The sequence below is a fragment of the Vigna umbellata genome, chromosome 1 (genome assembly GCF_029865625.1).
Source record: "Vigna umbellata cultivar VRB3 chromosome 1, Vumbellata_1.0, whole genome shotgun sequence".
Lineage (NCBI taxonomy): Eukaryota > Viridiplantae > Streptophyta > Magnoliopsida > Fabales > Fabaceae > Vigna > Vigna umbellata.
The window spans coordinates 16,083,885-16,108,813 of record NC_142165.1 but is presented as its reverse complement, the minus strand read 5'-3'; the positions used below and the strand labels follow the sequence as shown (position 1 = coordinate 16,108,813).

Below are 24,929 nucleotides of genomic sequence, written 5' to 3'. Positions count from 1 at the left end.
CCCAATGATTTCCGAAAGCTTTTGAAAATTAACAATCATCTGGCTTGAGTCCAACTATAGTTATATATGTTCACTTCAATTTCAATAAACAATTACCACCATAAGCTTTTAATTGCATTAAGTTTTGTTTCACTATTCACCAACAATGATTTCGTTATATTAAACTCATTGCTATCTTACAGAGTTTGTGCATGTGCTGCACAACTGTTTGCAGGTTATTATTACTTGAATGTTTTGAGAGGATTTCTATATTTTGATGCATTACTATTAGATTGCGATCGAAAATACGAGATTTATGCCATTTATCATCACAAACATTGCAATTTAACAATTTTTGTATGATTTACTTTTCTTCTTTGGGAGTGCTCACAGGAAATAAAGGCTATAACTCTTTTTTATGCCCTTGTCTGTATGTCTCCTATAAAGGCCACGAAATTGAGGCAATTTTAAAGCTTAATATTAATATAATCATAAAGAGTAATGTATATGTGTGTGTGTGTGAGCAGAAGAGAACAAGATTTTGATTTGAGAAAGGGTGAGAAGAGGAGATAGGGAATAGGAGGCAGGTGTGTGTTGCTAGATGAAGATGATGAAGACTGATAAAAAGAATCCAGAAGGCATTGAAAGAAAGAGGTTGGTTATGATAAATACAAAAGAACAAAAGTATAGATGAAGAAGAAAGAGACCGCTATGGTCTCAATCAGCTGAAGGTTGTGCAGCACATGTTATGGGTCAGTTATTACAAAACAAGGGAAATTTTCGAAAAGTTTTCTGGTTCTTCCTTATGAACTAAAACCAGCAGTCTACGGAAGTATCATTAACCCTATCATATCATATGTACCTTGACCTATATCATTGGTGGCAGTAGCCACTTGTATGCAATATGAACACACCTCACATGCACATACTTTGAGAAGCATTAAACATTTTGTGCCAAAGAAGAATGCTTTTCCATCTCTAGCATAAGGAATAGACGTCCATGGATGATGGATGTCTATTCCAGTGCCCAATTTTATTGTGTGTTCAGAGAAGTAGTTGGTGTAAATGCTGCTTGTAATTCTCCATTTATACGTAATAATACATTTATGCAAGATATATATAAATGTAGATGGATCGGGAGAAGAAAAAAAGGTGTAATAGAAAAGAAAAAATAATAAAAAAAAAGGTGATTGAATTGCATATGCGAGGGGTTTCACTTTAGGGACTGGTCTGCACTAGGCCAAGTTTGCGAATGGCCAAATGCATGGGAGACAAAGAAAAGACGCACCTGTTTCTCCCAGAAATCGTGCCAAGAGTTAAAAAGAATATATGCTTTTAAAATTCTATGCTTAACCAAACACGAAACCTATTTCGTTCCATTTTGATCCGGCAAACCAACGGATAAACGGGGGAAAAGAAAAGCAGCTTCGAGTTCAGCACCAACCACATAGCCACAGCCACACTCTTAATGTTAATCCACAACAACGAAAATACTATAAACAAATCAAATCCAATTAATCACACAGTGATAATAATTATAATAATTATAATAATGATAATAATAATAATAAGAAGAAAGCACACATCCAAATGCTGTTAGCTCCAAATGAAAATATATAGTATGTAGTAGATTAGATTAGAGTGTATGATGTGCAATGGAATTGATCGAGAATGAGAAGTGAGTATTTCGATAACAACGAAACAACATGAAAATCTGAACTGAGATTCGGACAAAAAACTAAACAAAATAAACAGGCTCCCTTTAATTTCGTGAATCATCATCTTCGACGTAATCATTTGTGACGAACTCTTAACTAGTCTAGCTAGTAGCAGCTACTTCAGCTGATGATGTTAAGAACTTAAGATCGATGCACATATAACACCCAACAACCTTAACCTTAATTATAAGAGTCCATGAAAAACAAATACCCGGTTTCAACTTTCAATCATTATTAGCTAGAGAGGAGAGAGAGTGAGAGAGTGAGAGAGTGAGAGAGAGAAACGTCCTTAGGATCTTGGGGGTGGGAAGAATTGCGTACCAGCCATGAAAGCATTCATCGGAGCCGGGTAGAGTGAAGCGTCAAAAGGGTTTCCAGCTGTTGTGGTTGTGGTTGTGGCGGCCATGAGAGCGAGTGGCCGAGCTTCACCGCCGCCACCGGAGGAACCCTCGCAACCTGCACTGGCGTAAGGACCGTCCACTCCTTGATCGTAGAGAATTCCCTTGAACACGTGCCCTCCTATGTTCACTGCGGTTTGGTACGCGTAACGCTCGTCCGGTGCATCCATTGCACTCACTTTGACGCACCGAAACACCGCTGGCGAGTTCAGCTCCGGTGGAAATTGACCCACCTCCAACCCTAACCAATAACCAACCAACCCACAGATTCATCAGAACCACAAATCAAATTAAACCGTTCATGTAAATCAAAGAAGCTAGTAGCTAGCTAGCTAGCTCCGATTTCTTCTCTCCCTCTAACGGATCACATGGAATTAGATTAACTTATTAACAGTAATGGAATAACAAAGAGAGAGAGAGAGAGAGAGTGGAAAAAAAAAAAGCAAGGTGGTGATGGGTAACTATGGAAGAGAATTTCACTTTCAGAGTGAAGTGATATGGACCATAGATGTTAGGTATCAGACATAGAAGGCTATACTTGCTTGAGATCTCACTGTATCTTGATCTCTCTAGCAATAATATCTCATCCAATAGACTCAAATACCTATATAGTTTAACAACACGAAGAAGGATTTTCATTTTATGAACTTTTCTATCGTATGTGTATATATGGTGTTTCATCGTAATTTATTCTTTTACCTGTGGTGGTGATAGGAACTGGAGCGCAAGCGAGGGAACCACCGGCTGCAACACCTTCGATACTTTCCCTGTGTCGTTTGGAGTGATCTCCACGAAACTGTGGTGGTTGATTTTGTTGCTGCAACACAGCGAGTTGTTGCTGTCGTTCACGGCGTTTGGCGGCGGGAACCCAAGTGCTCTTAACGTGAGTCTGGCACTGAAACCCTCGACTCTTGCAGCAGGTTCTGCATCTGAGGTGCGAACAGTCTTTCTTGGCCTGGTTGCCACAGTCCTGACAGTTCATCCCGCCGCCTCCGCCGCCTCCCACGCCGCCTCCGGACCTCATGACGGTGAAGCCGAAGCGGTTGGACTCATCCGAGAAAGAGACAGAAACGTCGTCGTTTACGTTGTTGGAGGAGCTGTTGTTGGCGGTGTTGTTCCTGCGACTAGGGCCCACACCGAAGGAGTAGTAGTTGGTGAAGTTGTGGTGGTACGAGGATTGTGGCCATATCTCGAAGCCCTTGTTGGTGTTGTAGATCTCGTCGTTAACGTTTCTGAACAAAAATTGACTGTTAGTATTATTGTTGTTGTTGTTGTCTTCTCTGTGATCCTCCTCGTCTTCTGCTTTGTTATGCCTTCCTCCTAGAGAGAAGAACCCCGCCATGCTCTGTTGCACTCTACGATCCCCAATTCAGAGATAATATCCATATCAGAAAGAAGAACCTTCGCGAATCTTTAAACAGTTCTTCACAGGTTTATATATTTTCAGACACACACCCCGCAACTGTAATACTAATATTTTTGGGTTTTACATATAAAGTGCATCTTTAATAAATTTTCTGACCGATACTAATACTTATTAATTTTCCACCCACTCAAAACCCTTTTTTTTTCTTTATTTTTTCCTTTGTGGGTCTTGTTGACTCTCACTCTGTCACTGTGCCCAGACCGTGTGGGGGCGTCTCAACTATGATCTTCTGATCTCTTCCTTTTTTCTGACTAAATCAGAAATTAGGTGCACATCCCAAATTTCTAAATTCCCATTACTTTCGTTTTTAAACCGTAAAAACTATAATAACCACGTCCTCTCCTTCAATTTTGTTTCTTTCATCAACCCACAGGGTGAGATATTTTAAAAACGAACGTGACAGTAAAATTTAAAGATTAAGTTTTTATTTTTTGGTGAATTTAAACGTTTTGCAGGTTTTGAGGAAAAGCGATATTGAAAAAGAGAGAAAACGAAAGAAATGGTTGGTGTTTGTGTGGCGCAATAATGGCAGGGAATTAGAGTGTCTGCTACGCCGCCATGAGAAGTGGAAGCAGCGAAGAATTAGAAGAGAGAGTGGTTGGGAAATGAAAGAAATGTTATGTTGTGTTGTGTTGTTGTGTTTGTGCTTACTCAGACTCAAACTGAGAGTGTTTGTTGTGTTGGTGCTGGTGTTGGTGTTTGTGATGTGAGACGGGGGAACAACAAAATCTGGGACTGCCAAGTTCTGAGTCTGGAATTCGATAGATCTGCGGGAATTTTGACCATCGGAGGGTGGAGGATGTTCCACGTGTCGCGTCACTGNGAGGAAAAAGTTAATGAAGGGAAAGATTAACAAAATAGAAGACACGTATGATCAAAGGAAAAGATTACGTTGTTATAAAGCAAAAGCACCACATCACAAGCAAGAGCAATCAGAGACACATTATATCACTATCTATAGCATACACATATTTGTACCATAACAGTGCACCCGGAACCATTAACCAACCACGAGCATTGGCTTAAACTTCAAACGACGTGAGGAGTTAAAAGGGGTTTGGCCAAAAGCATGTTTTCGTTTCCATAGATTAAGAAAAGAAAGGCTTTGTTTACCCTGTTAAGTAAATTGACCAAAGGAAGCTTCTTTCACTTTTGTTGTTTTGTTTTTGCGGGTTGCAAGTCAAAAACGGAGGTACGAGGTAGCAGAAAACGATGGAAACAAACCAGAAAACAAAACAAAACCGAAAAAAGAGGTGTGAAACCAAAATCCCACAGGCATAATTGGCTTCATAGTTCAAACCCTACGGCGGTGCTGCCGGTGCCGGTTAAAACTTAAAAGTGAAAAGCAAAGAAGCAAGGTGGAGTTCAGAACACAGAAGAAGAAAAAAAAAAGTGAAATTGAGGAGTGAAAAGAAGAAAGGTACAAGAGAAACACTGCAGCGGTCAATCAAAAACAGAAGACAATAATGAGTGAAAAATCGAAACCTTTGAAGCATAATTTAAACTTTTGCACTCAACAGTAGCTTTTGGATAGTAGTTTATACTTTTAATGATGAAAAGTGAAAACCCCACCACCCCTTTTGTTAGAACAAGAGTTTATGGGCAGGAGAAGTAGCATCTAGCATGATGAAGCAGAAACAGTAAAGAGCATGATGATAGTGATCTGAAGTGTGTGTTGTGAAGTATTGTGGTGTTTTTGAGAAAAGAGAGAGAGAGAAGAGGGAAAGAGAAATACCTGAAGGAGAAAGAGAAGGAGAGGAGCAGGGTGAAGTGGGAGGAGGAAGAGAAAAGAGAAGAGAAGAAAAAGAGAGGTTTAGAGCAAAATTACAGACAAGAATCCACAGTTTGGGGAAGCCCAGACAAATGGCAATCCCAAGACATATAAATTTCAAATTATCTTTGGAACAACCAGCTGCACCAACCAATGAATAAACAAAACCATTTTTAATCAAATAATTAAATAATCAAACAAATTGGTTTCTTACTTCCACACGTCTACGTCTTATATACATCATTTATGTCTATTAATTAAATCTTTTGCATGGTTTATTAAATAAAAAACCAATCTTTCCAACACTCCATAACTTCTTAGATTACCTTCTTTTCTTAAACATCTAATAAGAAGTTTCATTTTACCTTCACCCAGAAAAATATACATTAAAAGATTTAATCTTTAACGAATACCGGCAATTTAGAAGATTGCTCTCTCATTTTTTAATTCAATAATATCTTCGTTATCCAATAAATTAAAAATTCATGTTCGGTGGCAAACAGTATATACGACCAACGAAAATTGTATATCATCATTGAGCACATGAATCAATTGATGTTATATTATTTTATTTTAATATCGTTAATGCAAAACCACGCTTAAATATTTTCACAAAGAACTACAAATGTATGAAAAAAAATGTCAATTCATTTCACAGGTAGTTAATATAAAAGAACTTATTCTTTTCATATAATTTCAACAAATAAAAATAATGCAAACGACAAACGACGTTCTTATTTACATATATAAAGACAATATTCACATTTTATATACATATTTCTTTATTTACATATAGTGAAATTAAAAAGAAAATAAAGAAATGAATTAAAGTAGAGGAGGTTCAACACACACTAGTAAGATATTGTCCGTTTTGAATCAAGTTCTCACAAATTTGTTTTTAGTACCACTTCAAAATGTCTCTTAGCAATGAAAGTGTAATATATGTATGTAAATTCATATTCATCTCTTATTTTATCTCATGTGAGACTTTGTTTATACCCAACATATCAGAGTGTATAGTGAAATTTTCTTAACATAAACAATTAGTAAATTTCAGTATCAAAATCTTTGTATTGAGAATTATTATCACATGTGACAAATCTAACACTTAAAAAAACTATATAGTATAGAAGAATATACATATATATAAATATAGGTTTTGATGGTGTAATGGGAGGAATGAAATAGAATAGAAGATTTGAGAGGGTGGTTGATTGGTTGCTTATATTATTGCTTGGAAGTGTTCAAAGGCTAACAACCAGTTGGTGGAGGTGAAATGAAATGCAATTGTTGTAACCCTTTTCCTTCTTAAGGGTTCTTGACATAACTTAACTCACAAATCATGAACAAGTTATGTTCTTGGTGTGTTAAGAAGAAGATGAGCAAAGAGAGAGAAGAAGAAGATTGGTTGTGAGCAGAGAAGATGTCTTTGTCTGATGAATGGAAAATGAAAATGAAAGGATGAAAGAAGAATAAAAAGTAGGTCAAGGTGTGTGTTTTATGCCTTCTAAATCTAACCACAACCCACTGCACACCATCTCTTATTAATTAATCTCTAACTATCATTAATTAATTATTAGGTCGTGTGGTGTTATTATAAATCACTTTTCTCTATACTTTTTAGCATACACTTTGCTACTTATTATTAGCTAGCTGGATCCGAAACAGAGTCAGTTATTGCATCTTTTATTTCTTCAATGTATAATTAACTACCTTCGTTTTATTGTGTTAGTGTAAGACTTTCACTTAATTACGCTTACTTTAAAATCATTCCATTTTAAAGGTATAATAAAAAGACAATAAAAAAAAGAAAAAGATTAAATATGTTTTTTCTTTCTTTAACTCTCATTGAAAATTAGAATTAGTTTATTTTCAAAAATTTTGTTCAATTTAGTCTCTCAACTTTAGAAATATATAGATTTAATCATTTTAACCAAATTTTGATGAGTTCAGAAATGTGTCAAATAGTATAAACATATCAAAAAATGTGTTTGAAACATTGATAACTAAATTCACGCAGTTTTAAAAACTAGAGACTAAATTAGTCTAAAATTTCAAAGAAAAACTAATTATAATTTTTATTGAAAACTAAAAGACTAAAAACATATTTAATCTAAAAATAAACAATACAAAATTCAAATTTCATCGTATATCATACTTTGAAAACTAAATATAAATCAATTTTATACTTTATTTTTAGTTTAAAACATTGCTTCAATTATTTAGTTTATATCTTTTTAATATAAACGTCGAACACAAATCGGTCGTGATTTAATTCATTTTGTAAAGTTTTCTATACACGAATTTTATATTTTTTTCCTTTTACTAAATATATATTAATTAATATTATCTTTTATTTAATATTAGGAAGTAAGTTTTTTATTATATGTTATAATTTAGTTTTAATTCGTGCGGTATCTCTAAAATGTGTAAAGTGTATTAAGCGTGTAAATTGAAGAAACTTTAATAATAGTAGATGATATAATATGTCCAAATTTAGATAAAAATAGATTTTTAATGATTATGATATTATATTAAAATAATAAATTTTATGTTTGATTCAATTTCATCAAACTAATCTAATAAGGTGAAATTTTACCAGCGCATTCTTATTAGAAATATTATTATCAGTAATAATAAATATTTTATTGTTTCTAACATACAATTAAAAACAGTGATATTGTGATATTTTTATTTAATCATACCAACATAATATTATATTTGTAGTCTATTTTAAAAAATAGTATTCCCCCAATAAATAAATAAAAAATAGAGAAATAATATTTTAATAATTTGTTGTCTTATCTTGGACGTCCATATTATTTATTTGGTTTGGTGAGCCCATAAATGCTTTCTTTTTTCTGTTCTGCCAATCAAATGCAGTCTTTCACTTTATTAATGAAGCTGCCTTTGCCATCCACTTGTTTCCAACAATCCCACGCTTTTCAAATTTTACTTTTTCTTTATTCTCCTATGAAAAATACTCAAATGATTTAAAATTTAATTAAAATGCACTGAAATTTTCAAGAAAAAAATAAAGGTTATAATTAGAAATTTTAACTTTTAAATATTTGCTTTAAAAATCATATTTAAAATAATTTTTAATTTATTAATAATACACATTTTTTTATCTATGATTAATATAGTCACAATGAAAACAGAAAAAATCACATTATATTAATTATGTGAATAAAATGACAATAATATATGTATAGAGATACAAATAGATCTCTATACAACTGTGAATTTTTCTTCGGTTTTAAATTTTTGTTAATTATTTTTATTTTACTTTTAAAATAGTCATAAACTTTTAAAATAGATCAGTTTAATATACTTATCAAACTTGTCATTAAATAAGCAAATGAGTTAATTCGTTTAACTCACCAACCACTGGTTAGCTGGACCAGGTTTGAATTTTTTCGACTCGCTAATAAGTGAATCGAGTTAGATTGACTCATTAAGTGGTCAACCTATGATGGACCAAATGACTTGTTTTGACAATAGTATGTGTTACTTAGGTTGTAATGAACATATCCTTGTCCATTTTGTTATGTTAGTTTGTAAATATAAGTCTTATATATTAAATTGGACATGAATATCTCACAAGACATATTTAATATGAGTTTTTTCAAGTGATATTATATATATTTAATTTGTCGAGTATATTTGATGAATAAGATTCATGTTTCATCTTTATCACTTTAGCATATTGGTGTTATGATAAAATTAAATTATTTTTTCGTTATATAATTATAATGTGTGTGTACATCTAATAATTTTACAATGCTTAAGAGTCAAGATCAATATCAGTTTAAATATATTTTTTTCTTCAATCCTATTTTGACGAAATTTTAGATTTTAAATTGCGACATTATCTTGGATGCAATAATTAAGCCTAATGATGCTAATAGGCTTAAATACATTTTTCTCCAATAATCCTCCAAAGTTTCTTCTTAAAAGAAAATTATGATGTAAATTTTGAAACAAAAATAAATTTGAATATGTCATATTCATAAATTGTCGAAGACACGCAACTCCTTAATTTTTCATTATTTTATTTTTTTAAAAAAACGTAATTTCTCTTGGCAGCAAACATTTATCCATTTCTTAATTGACCTATTTTCATTTTCTATTTAACAAACATAAACTGAAAAAACGATGCATTAAACATTCCCATAAATAGTAAATTAAGTTTACAACATATGAAAAGGAGGCCAATTATTTTTCTAAAAAATATTAAAACTGCAATATATTCTATAGGTTTAATTAATCATTTTCTTAAATACATTACCGGCAAGCAGATATATCTTTTTCGCCCTGTAATTCTTTTATGATCTTTATAACATTCAAACATTTAGGTTTTTTCTTTAATCTTTCAATTTCAAATTACGTAAAAAAAATCTTTAAATTACAGATAGGTTTAGTGGCAATATCACATCATAAAAGTGTTTTTTTTAGAGACACCAAACAATAGTGTAAGTGATTATGTAAGCAAGACAATAATTTTAGTGATTGTTATTGCTAATATTGTTTTAGCATTGTCATCTTTTGACATTCATGGAGTCAACAATCAAATAAATATAATTGGAACAAGATAACCAAATTGTCAAAGGCCCTTTTTCTTTCTTTGGAGTGACCCAAATTGTTTAGGGTTGGCCCTCTTCTTTGGGGCATACTATCATTGGCCCTCACTCAAACTTTCATAAATTTCTCTAACTTTAATGCAATTTTTTCCAGGAATAATTTATATTTCCTTTTACATCATCGATTAAAAAAATCACCCATATTTACATTTAAGCAAAATTACAGTTAAAATTATATGATTGATTATATAATATTTAAGGTTTATATTTTATTTACTAGAACAAAATTTAGAAACCTAAACTTTTTTATAGAAAAATAATCATTTTAAAAGTAATTTGGATATTCATTTTGAGTCGTTCGTGCAATGAAGGATAAAAAAGAAGTTTCGCACACAATGGGGGTGGAGAATAGGAAGACTTCCCTTCCTTTGTGTTTCTATGACTTCAATATAATCTCTTTATTTTTGTATAATTTCATTTTGTATCAATGATAGATAATCAAATTTTTAGTTGCGACTAGTTTTAACTGCATTAAACTTTTATTTATATATATATATATATATATATATATATATATATATATATATATATATATATATATATATATATTTTGTTTCGGGTGTGAAGACGAGAAGTTTTATCGAATACTCTTTCACACTTTTTTTCTAAATTTGTTTAGATTATTTCAAACGTTTTTAGTTGAGTTTTTCTTTAGTTTCAATGTTCAAGCTTCAAATTGAAGTCATAATCAATCTAATTGGAATTATAGTCAAATTCACAATAATAAATATAATCATCTACAATTTTACTTTTAATTTGTATTTATAGTTGTTGAGTTGAACTTATTATTAGCAAAACTGTAATTATGATTCATCATCCTAACAAACAAGGTTTACCTGTAAACCTGGTTAAAAGTTATTCTTAAAGTTGTTTAAGATCACGACGGTCCAATTTTAATGTTTTCGTGAACAACCATCCACTGAAACAAAAAGAGTATATCATCATACTCTCTCTCTCTATATGTCGTCCTTTTTTAATGCCACGTGAGATTAATGAATACACTTTTAATGCCACGTAACCCAAACTTAAACGGCCCTTTGTCCAATTTGACGATAGGCCTCTAATTGCTTCAATTTTACAAAAAAAAAAACCCAATTGAAACACCGAAAAAAAGAGAGACCTATTTGAAATTCTAAACTAAAATAGGAGCTTACCGAGACGTTAACCTTAAACTTTCTAATTTAGAGTATGTACGATTTGACAGCTTGCCAAACACGTAAGATAATGCTTTTCACAAAAATCACATTCGAGTTAGTGAAAGCATTGAGGCATTCTCTCAGATATCTCATGTGTTTCAAGTTTACAAGCCATTGCAAGGGATCAAAGTGGATAATTAATATCGATATTTGTTAGTGAATTGTAACATCCCAGATTATATAGAAATATAATGTAGTAGGTCCACATTTTAATATAAAAGAACAGTTAGAGTAGACATGCAAATAAGTTGTTAAGCTTACAGTCATCAAAAATAAGCCATAACTTAAAAACTTCCTACTTAATAGAGTATTTCAAAACAATAGAACTTAATCAAGAAATTTCTAAATAAACTAAGCAGCAGCATCATCTCCCTCCAAAGCCTACTCTAGAGGTACCTCATCCACCTCTGCTCACATCCAAGTGGATGATCATTGCAAAAGAAAAGCATACCCAAGCAAAACACAAACACAGAAGCAAGGGTGAACTAGATATACAAAAATCATGTTATAACAATCACACACAACATGCAAGTTTAATTCAAAATTAATGAACCATACAACACCACTTGTTACACTTTACACTTGACTCGTCCGGACTTAGAATGATTGCCGAGCTATAGCGGGTCATGCACGTGGTGGCTTCTACTGCTTTGCAAAGCCGTTGTCGATGGGTTTCACCCTACCACACTCACGAGGTTAGTTTGTACCGCGCCTTGGAGCATACTAGGAGTCTCCAAGACTAAGACCTCCTGCTACTACTCACGACATGGTTCAATCCTCTCTACTTTAGAATGATTGACCATTGTAGTTTCAGGATAACCCCCAAGATTGGGCTTCCATGCAAATATTCTAAACACACTGAAACAACACACCCATGAAAGAATTTAACATACATACAAATAATGCAAGCAAATTGAAAACAATATTTAGCTCCCCTTACTTTAGGGTTTCACAGCTAAGCTCACAACTTGATTCAACAATGCCTGACTCAGCAAGAACTTAACCAAACCCTACAAACCACCCAATGGGTGATAGAACAGCTCTTTAGAGCTAAGTTTTGACAACAAATTGAAGGAGAAGGTTTCTAGTTACATGAAAACAGTAGAATAGCATGCCCTAGGTTCCAAAACAGAGGAGGAAAAGGGAGAACTACTTACTGGTCAGAATGAAAGAAGTAATCGGTTCAAAATAAAGCCCTCTACGTTGTGGACGCTTGGACACCACCTAAACGGACATACACTGAGCCAGTGAGTATGAAGGTTAGAGAGAAGGCAGAGGAACTTGGAGTTTTGAGTTTTAAAGAGAGGTTGGGTGTTTATGTTAATGAACCAGGATATATTTAAAATCCATTTATATTAAAATAAAATTTGTTCTCATTATTATAATACACATATTCACTCTTTTAACCCCTTTTCCAGGTTCTCACATGAATATTTTAATACTTGTAAATAATTATTGTATATATTATATTATTTGTATCAAATATTGATAAAAAATTAAAATTAATTTATATTATATTTTGTTATAATTTTATTTTAAAAATTTATAGTTTTTTTAAAATATTCACAATTATTTGTAAATATTTAAAAGTTTTAAAATATTTGTAAGCATTTTTCAAATAAATATTTTACGAATAAGTAATAAATAATTTTTTTATTTTGATTTGGATAACTAATAATAGACATTATCACCTTAATATTTCTTACCGAAAAGTTGTGATAAACCAAGTCTTGCGATTGAATTAATTAAGACTTTAATGGCAGATTATATCATGAAAATTATTTTAAAGCAAATTGAAGTTTTGTCTTGTAATAAAAAAAACACTTATTTTGTCGGCAAAAGAAATAATGGCTGTAGTTGGCTCAAATTTAAGACCGAATATTTGGGCCCTTACGTTACGTCAGTTTTAGAATTTTTTTCATTTCATTATAATAATTGTATTTATAAACTTTAATTAACAATTAAGATGCACTGACACTGCAAGAATCTCTTTCCATATTTTATCATTGCTTCTTACAAATACACGCCTTCTTTAAATTAACAGAACAAAATTAATTACCCCAATATATTTAAAACTATTTATTAATTAACATTTCTTCTAAAAAAATAGTTTCAAAATAAGTTGTTAAAGCACAAAAGTAAGAACCTTAAAAAAAATTTGAAATATTAGAATAATTAATGTTTTAAAATATTGGAATTTGAATTTTTTAATGTTAAAATAATTTAATAATATAAATAAATTTTTATAAACATGTTTCATTATTTAGAATATTCATAATCTTTTTAAAACGTATTATTTAAGTTCTTTTTTTTTATGAATCTAACTCTTGAAAAATGTTTGAGAGATTACGAAGGTGAGTTCTCTACTTTCAACTGATCAATTTTTCATATAAAATAAGTTAATTTCTACTTTTTTTCCTTTAGTTTTCAGTTTAAGACATGGAAAAGAGAATTTCATGCGTGTGTCATTCAACATTTCTTATTGGTTCTTTGTTGATCAGTGGTCTAAATTGGGTTTTTGGTAAGTAAATCTTTAGAGAAGTGACTTTGGAGTGATAACTTATGTTTGAGATTTGGTTTATGGTTATTTAAAACTTGTATAAGTCTTTAGATAACCAAAAAGATGACCGTAAATTAAGAAATTAGGAATTTGTAAGAATTGTAGGATAATTTAATGCTAAATAGGAGTTTTGATAGGTGAGATTTTAAGATAAAGGTGGAATGGAGAATCTTGAAGTTTAAAGTTTGTTTCTGAACTATTTGTGACTTGTTTAGAGGTTAAGTTCACCAAATTGTTATAAGAAATGAGTAGGAATGAACTTTTAAGCTTTTAGAATGATGTTTAGTTGTTTGAGTTAGAAACTTGTAAGAAAATAAGGCTAATTGCATTTAAGTTGAGTTATAAACACTTGGGTTAGTTTAATTAAGGTTTGGAATAGAAAATGAGAGTTGTAGATGCATGTGGATGTGTAAGAGTTAGAACATGTGAGGTTTGAGGGTGTAAATTCGACAGAACTGATGTTCTGCAAAATTCTGTAAACTAGTTGGGTGAGTAGATAGCTCGATGGACGAGTAATATTGAGTTTTAGTAGTGAGTTTCAGAGGTTGGGCAAGACTTCTCACTAGGCTAGGAAAAATCTCTATTTTTGCTCTTGTTGGGCGACACAGAATAGCTCGCTGGGCGAGCAGGTTAGCATTGAGTGTCAGGATTTTGGCATCGGGTGCCTAGTGTGTATGTTAGTTGCCTGTCTGTTTTCTTTTCTCTATTATATATAGATAGAAATGTCATAATGCTTTAATGTATGCTCAGTAATATAAATTGAATTATATGGTGGTAGTGAATAAGGTTATGTATGTATGGAAATATGGTTAGAGAAAAGTTTCTAAGGAAAAATTCTTATTGATTGTTTTATGTATTGTATGTATGAATGTGGAAAGCTCAGTATTGGGAGTTATCTTGACACTTTAATGGTCACTCAATCTCAATTAGAGAAGGGTGATGCATGTGGTGAGAGTAGCAGGAGGTCCTGGCCTAAGACGCAAAATGGGCTAACCTTGTGTGTGTGGTAGGGTGAAACCCATTGACAATGACTCTATAGAGCAATAGAGGTCACCACAAGTGCATGACCCGCCATAGCTCAACTTCATACTTGTATTCAAATGGTCAGGTCTAGGTTCCCAGTATGCTTAAGATGTTTTGTTTAACTTTGTATGAAATGAAATATATGATGAATCATGATATCCTATGTTTGTTTCTTTTAACCTTAACTTACCATTTGTGTGTTTTTTCGTTTGTGTTTTTTTGGTTTCTTTTTACAATTATCACGTGGTTGGTGTGAGCATAGAAAGATGACCTTTCAGTAGAGCAGGCTTTGGGAAGAGATGACGCGAACATGTGGTTATGAATCGAGTAGTTAATTTATCTAGTTATGTTTTGAAAGACATTGTATAAGTTCTTCTATTTTTCTTTTGCGTTTTATATATAAAATTAAACTTATAATTATTTTGAATAATTGTATGGATATTTTATATATTCTCTTGAGTTAACTCTTTTTATTGTATTGATTTTCGAAATTCAGATTAAACGATTTTTCCTCCACCAGTTTTTCCAGATAAATGCACAGGCCAAACAATATCATTCAAAATCTATAAATGTAACCAAAACCGTAAAAGTACCTCAACTTTCCTTCCTTGCTTTAAAAGAGTATTTGTGGTGCAAAATGTGTTGTGGTAGTGTGTGGTCCTATTGAAGTGCCTCAAAGAGAAGAACAATAATGGAGAAAAAAAAAAGAAGAATAAAGAGAGGGAAGAAGAAGAAAGGAGAGGGAGCAATTACTAGGTTAGACAAAAGAAAAAAAGAGAAAAAATAAGGACAGTTTTAAAGTAAAAAGTGGAAAAAAATAAAAATTACCTTAAGTTTTATTGCTATTTAACCATTTAGAAACTCACCAATAATTGAAATCAATTTAACAAATGCTACACCAAATAATTTAAAAATATTTACGTCATAAAATGATTTTTTTTTTCTTTTCTTGAAAAAGTAGCATGAGTTTTTCTTAGTGTCGTCTATTCAAAGCAACAGCATAATTGTCACTTCTTCATAATTAGTGCCACTTAAAGTCATGTTAACGTTTGATTTCGTTCTTATGGTTGGTAGTTCAAAATATTATAATAAAATAAATACAGAGAAAGAGAAAACATAAATCAATCGAAAGAAATAGAGCTTTACCTGAAAGTCTTCCTTCTTTTCATATACTATTCGAGATAATATTAATCATTCAAATAATTTGGTAGAAGCAAGAAAACATAACTCTGTATATTATAATTATAATACAACCATTGCATAGTTATTATTATCATGATCTCTAGCAAAAGATTCTTCCGATTAGTATATTTATATTTTTAATATATATTAAAAATCTTATGAATGAAAAAAGCTATATAAATTATACACTTTCAAAGTTTGATTTGGTTCTACATGTTACTTTTAAATACACTTATCATTAATATTCTTACCATCAAGTATATTCACATAATATTTAATCATATGATGTAAAATATATATTGTTACCAGTGGAAACACATGAATACACATGTGTTTATTTCTTTTATTCTTGTAAAAATTTATTAAATAAAAAAATATATTTTATTAAAAATTATTATAAAAACAATTAATTTATATACTATTTATTATCAAATAATTTTTTAATATAAATAATTATTTGAATTTAAAAAAATAGTTATTAAAAGGATAAAATGATAAATTAATTATTTTAATTTATAAAATAATTAAATTTAGATTAGTAATTATTTAAAGGGTAAAAACATGGAAATATTATTATTTAAATTTAAAATAACAATTATTTAATGGGTAAAATGAAAAAGAATGTATACATAAAAAATCGAATCCTGATAGATATTGGTAAAGTTAACAAATATTTTTCTTCTTCCATTTTTAAAGTATAATTGATAAAAATTAATAGTTTTCTTTAAAATTCAACAAATCATTAAAAAAAATGTCATTTTCGAAAGTAATCCAAGTGGGAAGATTAATGATTTCTTATGGTACACCAATTTGCCACCTATAATGCATGTAGAAGCATAACTATACATCCACACCACCGACAAAAACTTAACTTGATAAATGAATTTTTATTCTAAATATAGAGTTTGATTTTTAAAATTGTGTGAGAATAATCTTATAAAAAAATGAAATTATTTTAAAAAAAAATCATGATTGCAAAGTTATTTAATTTATTTTTAAAAAATATTTTAATGAATTTTAATGTATCAAGAAACTAAATTCGTGATCTCTTATTCTCTGGGAACCGACATTGAAGGAAAGGAAACATCTTATATTGTTGAATTTGTTAAAATAGGATTTGGAAAAAGTATTGCTCGAGGACATGCTGTCATGTCTCGTCAACATATTTTATATGTTGAGATCACATATAAATTCGTACATGTGAATGCTGTTTGTGTTTTTTATATATTAATTAAAAATATTTAAATGAATTGGATAAAATTATTGTTGTGAATCCAACGACTAGTTTATTTTTTACATTTTGAGTTAATAGTAGTGATCTGAATAATATATAAAGTAAAAAAGAAATGTACAAATTTAATACATTAATAATTTATATCTTTTTTCATATTTCTGATATAATTTTTATTATGACTTTTTGTTAGTTTTTTTATGATTCCCTATAACTCCTTTTATATTCAAGTATATTTATTATTATAAAATAACTAAGTTATCATACTTTCAGTAAAATATTTCTTTTAATATTTTCTTTCTATTTTGTAAAACACTTACATAGTATGATGAAAAAATTATGACCTCCAATTTTTTATGTTTATTTTTTTTTGTTGTTTCTTGTTATATGTATAACATGTTCATGTTTCTAGTTTATCTTCTCTTCTTACTCTTTTTTTCATGATTCAACACATGATTATTATATTCATAACACATGATTATTATATTCATTTGAATGAAAATTTCTTTCTTGATTCTTGTCCTTCAATTATCGAAGTTCTTAATTATTATGACTGAGTTCACATTATGACAATATTATTATATACGAAAAACAAGTTTAGTTTCATAGATTTATCCCTAAACCTATTTATGGTCACTCTATGCTTTCTACATGACAAGATTGTAACAATTTGGTTCTATATTTGATCAATCATCACATTTATCCAATTTATTGATTTATCCACTTTCTCAATTTGTCAAGATTCTCGTTCTCAATATTCTCATTCTCAAGATTCTCAATTCTTTCTTAAAATTCTTTTTTTTTCAAAGCTCTCAAATTTATCAAGGTTTTCATATCTTAAAATTTCCTTCATCCTACTACTTTCTAAAATTGCTACTTTCAAGTTGCACCTTCATAATCTTCATGTCCACCTTGGTAGGGGTGTTAGATATCTTTCAATTTTCTTTTATGATTTTCTTTTAAGTTTTCTATTATGATTTTTTTTGTTAGGTTTTATGTTATAATTTTCTATTACTTATATTTTTCTATTATATTCAAACATATTTCTATATGGTAAAACAACTATTCTTCTATTGTAAAACAACTAAATTATGATACTTCTAATAGTTTTTTTTTCGAGTTTTCTTTTCACTTGTATTTTATGAAAAACACATAAAAGAAAACATGAAGAATTTTTTTTATTAAAAATATGAGAATTTAATTATTTTACCATAAAAAAATATCCTTAAATATAAAGGGGAAATACAGGTAATAAAACATTATAACGAAAATCTAACTATAGAAAATTATAACAGATTAACGAAGATATCAAAGTTATCTCTAACAATAATTAAACGTAAATTATCTTCATGAATATTAATTATTTTCTTTTAATTAGGTGAATATTGTGAAAAAACAACTAACATATATAAATATTAAAATTTATTTAAACACTTTACAATTTTCATCAAGTTTTCTTTCAATTAATACAAACTTATTACTCTACCTTATGACTAATTACATAATTACATGTGTTTTTATTTAAATCTTAACGCTTTAGTTGTATTTATAAAATTAGTATGAACTAGAACATAAAACTATGTTTTTATTAAAATAATATTTATATATAAAAAATAATATTAATATAATAAATAATAACATATTAATAAATAATAATCAATTATCAAGATTTAGTTCATAAATATAATTCAAATAAATACAAATTGAGATGCTTTATTATTAAATCGCGTCTATATTAATATGTTAAAAATTAATCTCACCTCATTTTATGATCAATAATAATTTATAAATATATAACTTTTAGTTTATGGAAATATCTTTTAATAACACATGAAAAGTTATTGAACACTGGAATAAATAAACAAATGATTTTATTTTTCTAACCAATGTTTTTTTATGCATAAAACAATCTTCTAAATTCACCACCAGTGTATTGTAAAAGTTTGGTGCATAAAACCGACAGACACATAATTGGTTGTTGAAAAAGGCATTGAATACGTTATCACCTTCTATTTTGTAATTAGAAACCCTAAGGTTTTTGGTAGAGCAAAACGTGATGCCAACTACCATTAATAGCCTTCATATAAGATCATAATATATAAAAAATATACACACATAAATATTTTATACTCATTTTATATTATTTTTTTTTCTTTTTACTCTCTTTTATCTTAAGAAAATATAAAAATTCACTTATTTATGATCATTTCATCTTCATTGCTTTGTTCTTTTGAGTGGACCTGAGGGAGTGGATTTGAACATAAATTTTTTTGTCGTTTATTTGAGTGAATTTGGAGGTGAATGAGAGTGACTTTGAAAAAAAATTTTTTTAATTTGTCACGTCAATACAATTCTATACTAATTCTTACAAATTTTATTTCCATATTCACTCTCATTTACCTCCAAATTCACTCAAATAAACGACAAAAAAAATTATCTTAAAATTCTCTCAAATACCCTCAAATCCACTCCCTCAAATTCACTCAAAAGAACAAGACCTATATTATGTGTCAAATAAATGTAAAAATACGTTATTACGACGTTAATCTAATTTATAATACATTTTTGGACGAAAGAGATTAATACTTTATTGCTTTTTACTATCAAATGAAAAAGAAGTAGGAAAATGTGTGTTTCTTTCTTGGTCGAGACACCAAAAACGAACATAAAACAAGTGGAGAATGATGTCATTTGCACATGTAGACTTTGTTTGTGTGCCATCACAATGTACCGATAATAACTACGCAAGCATATTGTCATTGGAGACAAAAAACCAAACATACAACAACGTAGAAGAAAGAACAAAAGACCTAGCTCATCATATATAATAATATATTGGAATTTGGTGACAAAATAGAAGGGAAATGAAATGTAATAATTTCTTAATACTTATATTCTTTGTACTTTGTGTTCCTATCAAGTAGGATTGACTGACCGGGCATGCTTAGACAATATCGAATATGTGGAAACGACAATCCAATATGTCTGATCGGGCCTCTCCAGCCGTTTGTTGGAGACAACATTTGAATGTTCATGAATGTGTAATTAATGAGGTAACGGTCATTGTCGAGCAGTTAAGATAAGCTTTGAACGTCATTAAGAGGTAAATTAATGGATAATATTCTCTGAAACCATATAAATAACAATCGATTGAGAACGGAAACTCTCGGTTTTTGACTAATTTTCGATAGACTTGCAAGGACAAATTTTGACTTTAGCGTCGGAGTATTTTCTGTAGGTCACCCCACTTTGAGATTGAGAGAGCAAGAGTCAGGAGGGCAGGAGGTAGTGAGTAGGACCGATAGCGTACCCGAGCGGTTGCAGCAAGAGTGGCCCACGGTCCCTTTGAGCAGAAACACTTTGCATTTATTTTACATCTAACATTAAAAATGCTTACCTAATAACACTAACTACCTAAAGGTTTTATAAAATTTTCATTGACATTTCTTTACATTACCCATTTTTTTCTTAATTATTGTTAAAAAAGTATTATAGGATATTTTTCTATAGAGAATGGTCAATATTTTTAGAAACTAGAAAAAAAATTGTAATTTTATAATTCTTTTGTAACTAATATAATTTACTTAAAAGGTTAGTATTGATATAAATATTTGTGTTTAGTTTGGTAATAATAGCACTATGGTTATAATGATAAATTTACTATAAAGAAGTTAAATCATTTTTCAAATATTGGTATTGATAAAAATGTGCTGTTGTCGACTTTAACGTGGTGACGTGAAATATTAACTTTTAAAAAATAAAATATAGAAAATTACTTTTTAATTAATTTAACTGTTTAACCAAATTTTTAGACTAAAATAAATTGTTTCTAACATGTTTAATAAATAAATATTTGTATAATTGAATTAGAGGCAGCACTAATATAGTTGCTTAATATTATTATGCATTAATAAAATCGACTTACCTAACTTTATGGTAACACTAATTATTTTTTAACTATTTATTATAAGTAAAAAATATTTGATAAGATCATATTGGCTCGACTTAGTGTATGGTAAATAAAATAAAATCAATGTCAACATAATTAATGAAAATTTTATTTATTTATAGTGTTTATATTTATTTATAGTGTTTATATTTATTTAAGTTCCTATTAATTAAATCAACACTGATTTATATGTTGTGGGTATGTATGCTTTCATAAAAACATATAAAAATAATACATTACCTTAAAAGATGTCAAATCTTCTTTCATTTGTATTTATCTTCTTTATTAACACAATTATTTTTTTCATTCATTTATACACATTCTTTATTCATACTCATCTCTCTTTTGTTAATGGTAGTAACAACCATTCCTTATAATTGCTTATTTTGAAAGTTTAAAATAATATTATCTTTATATATTAAATTACTCTATTATAATTAATAATTAAAACTGTAAGTATTAATAATTTAAATTATTCAAGTAATACAAACAATTTATTTTTTTAAATTATTTTTAATTTTAATTTTTGTTTTAGACAAGTTGAAAACTTTAATCTAATTCATAGGTTTAAACTCATTTTGCTACATGTTACTTTACATAATCAGTTGACATTATTTGAGTAAAAATTTGTTTAATATTTAATAATTGTCACAAACGTTTATTAGAGTGAAAATTAACTTAAATATACAATTAATCTTAAACGAATAACTTTTATTTTAATAAATACAGTGACAATTATTAAAAACGAAATACATGAATAATTATCCTAACTATTAATTAACTTTAAATAAAAATAGTAAAATTAAACTATTTATATTAAAACTATAATTTCTTTTATTATTATAATAAAACCAAATACATCAATACTCATTGTAATTATTCTTCTATATATAATTATACAAAATGAACATTAAATTATTAAAAGGTAACAAAAAGGAGATTTTTAAAATCTGACAGAGATATGTCGAAATTAATTTGACACATTAACTACTACACTACTACTTCATGACCTATAATTACCATATATAGTAATTAAATTTGACACATTAACTACAACACTACTCTATTATCATCATCGTCTCCTAGAGTAGATAGATTTAGCCATTTCTTTGGCAAGAGAAAGAAATAACATATCTAATGTCGAGAAAAGCTGATGAACTATTTATGGTACATTAATTTGACTCATTAACCAAAACATTACCTCAAAAAGTTATTACACGAATATACTTACCCTATTTCTTATTGGGGACAAGGCAAAGTCACGAGACCGCAAATACGAAACATCATCTTCATCTCACATGGAACCAAATCCTAAATGTAAACCCCACGAGACAAGACCACCATCACCAGCTAACAACACAATCGACAACCATAGAAGACCAAATTTGTCGTCCTAAGAGAATAATACATTCAATAATAGTGTTAGAAGTGTTATTCTTTCCAACATACTTTTCTTAATACACTCTTCTTTTAGCAATTACAATTTATTAAAAATTATAAATTAAGATAAATGTTCTTAGTAAGTCAATTTTAAAATTAATTCAACTTTTTAAAATTGGTCTGTATTAAGAAATAAACTTTAAGCCTAATTAAACTTCACAAAATCAACTTGTAAGATAAGGTTTGCACTCATCTATATACTTTAAACTTTAAACTAGTCTTATCTCTAGTCGATGTGAAACTTCCAACACACCCCTTCACACTAAGGTATATTCATTTCGAGCGTGAGACTAGACATTAACAAGTGATCAGATAACAGTTTAATAACAGGTGAAACAATATGCCCAACAAACAACAAATATCGCTAGAATAAGCTCTTACTTAACTCTGATACCATGATAAGAGGTGAACTTTAAGCCTAACTCAATCCCACAAAATTGGCTTATAAGGTGAGGTTACTTCGGCGTGAAGGGATGGGTCGGAAGTCCTACATTGACTAAAGATAAGACTAATTTATAATATATAAGTGGGGCAAATCTCACTTTATAAACTGATTTTATGGGATTGAGTTATTCAATGATGAATGATTCAATAAACTTAACAAATAACAAATTTTTGTTAAGATATATTTTAAATAACTCTAATATTATATGATAAGTGAATTTTAAGTTTAATCCAATTTTATAAATTTTTTATAAGAATTGTGCTCGTATATATAATGAAAATTTGTTTTATCGTGAAAAATTTATTAAATAAACAAGATAGAACAATCTAATTATATATTTTTTAATTAATAAATTTTAATTCATGAAATAATATTCTCTAACTCATGGGGATTACTACTGTGATCCACAACGCGTAAGAGAAATTAATAGCATGGGTGCCCACCACATGCAAACAAATAATGTGAAATGAACAGTGTGGTAGGGTGGTAACCCTATGACAAGAGGAATAATAATATATGCATAAAAGAAAAAAAAATAGTTTTTTTAAGTAAAAAAATGGCAAGATATTTGCATTGTGGCACTATAATGCAAGAGAAATGTAGTTTTCAGGATGGGATAAGCATATTCGTGGCTATCAAAAGAGAAAAAAAAAAGGCACAGTTAAAACATATATAAAGAATAAAATAAAAAATAAAAAATTACATGCTAGGTACAAAATTGTGGCACGACAAAGGTACGTGACACATGTGATACATTTGACTTGAGAAGTGTAACTATCGAGATTTGTGGTTTCAATAATTGACATTTTATTTCGTATCTAAGTGTAGAAAAGTAATTGTCAGTTATCACATGGTTTGATTTGTATATATTTATGTTGTTTAGATTCACTATCGTGTTTAAGGATAAAAAAATTGGATTATCATGTAATTTGATAGGTTAATTGCTGTCATTTTATTAACATGCACAGTAATTCACATGCTATTACGTGTATTTAAGTAACATGTTGTCACACTTAGCAAGTTTAGTTATATTGTTATTTCAGTGACGTACATAATCAATTGACATCTGTCACAAGTCTAAAATATAAAATTTCAAATGTATTTATTTTATTTATTTTAATCCATTTTAGATTCAAATGTAGTTAATGCTTTTATATTTTTATGTTTTCCCTTTTAAAATGTTTTTCTGACAGCTATTTATTCGTATTATTTTTGTTGAAAAAAAAATAAATACAATGTAGCTTTGGATCATATTTCGGTTGGTAGGGTTGAGAAATATATCTTCACACCTTAAACGACTTCACATGATTCAGTTTATCTCGCATTTTTATATTTAAGTCAGTTTTTTTTATATTAATTGATTGATTATTATAGTTAAGTTTTAAATGTTTAATAAATACAATCAATTATTTTTTTATCTTATTTTTTTTATTTATAAGATGTAAATTTTTTTTATTTATAAGATGCAAAATTTGTTATAAGCATGTATTATTTTATTAATTATTATCTTGAGACTTTCTTATGTCATCGGTCACTAATGTTTGTAGGGATCAATCAATCTAAGTGAATTTGGAGGTTTTAGAGAGTTAAGATAATTCAATTCGATTGGTACGGTATACATGATATTACATATTAAAATGTTTAATATTAAAAAAATGAACTTTTATGAATAAGAAAAAGGAAATTAAAGTAAAATAATAAATATAAAATGTGTTTATGAAAATATTGGGTGACTTGTCTGTTTTACTCTTAACATTTGAAATCCTTCACTGTGCAACTCTTTAACTGAAAGCAACTGTAACATAATAAGGAGTGGAGCCCGACAGAATGATGATCTTCTTCATTGCAAAACACTTGCAATTTCTTATTTTTTGACCAAAGGTTATCTGCTGTTAATGCCGTAGTTGTAAAGTTGAAGACTTGAAGCAATAAACAAGGCTTTGATTAAAAAAGCATAAAAGAATGAAC

At 29.1% G+C, this 24,929-nt stretch overlaps 1 protein-coding gene across 1 annotated transcript; it reads right to left on the bottom strand.

Annotated features, from left to right (window-relative positions):
* Window positions 1-1,580: 1,580 nt before the first annotated feature.
* On the bottom strand, window positions 1,581-4,211 carry LOC124823096 (protein SHI RELATED SEQUENCE 5-like). The gene is made up of 2 exons (XM_047295235.2): window positions 2,795-4,211; window positions 1,581-2,336 (listed from the first exon to the last, which is right to left on the bottom strand). Exons 1-2 carry the CDS (start codon window positions 3,435-3,437, stop codon window positions 1,987-1,989), a joined length of 993 nt encoding a protein of 330 aa, XP_047151191.1. The 5' UTR covers window positions 3,438-4,211; the 3' UTR covers window positions 1,581-1,986.
* Between the last annotated feature and the right edge of the window lie 20,718 nt (window positions 4,212-24,929).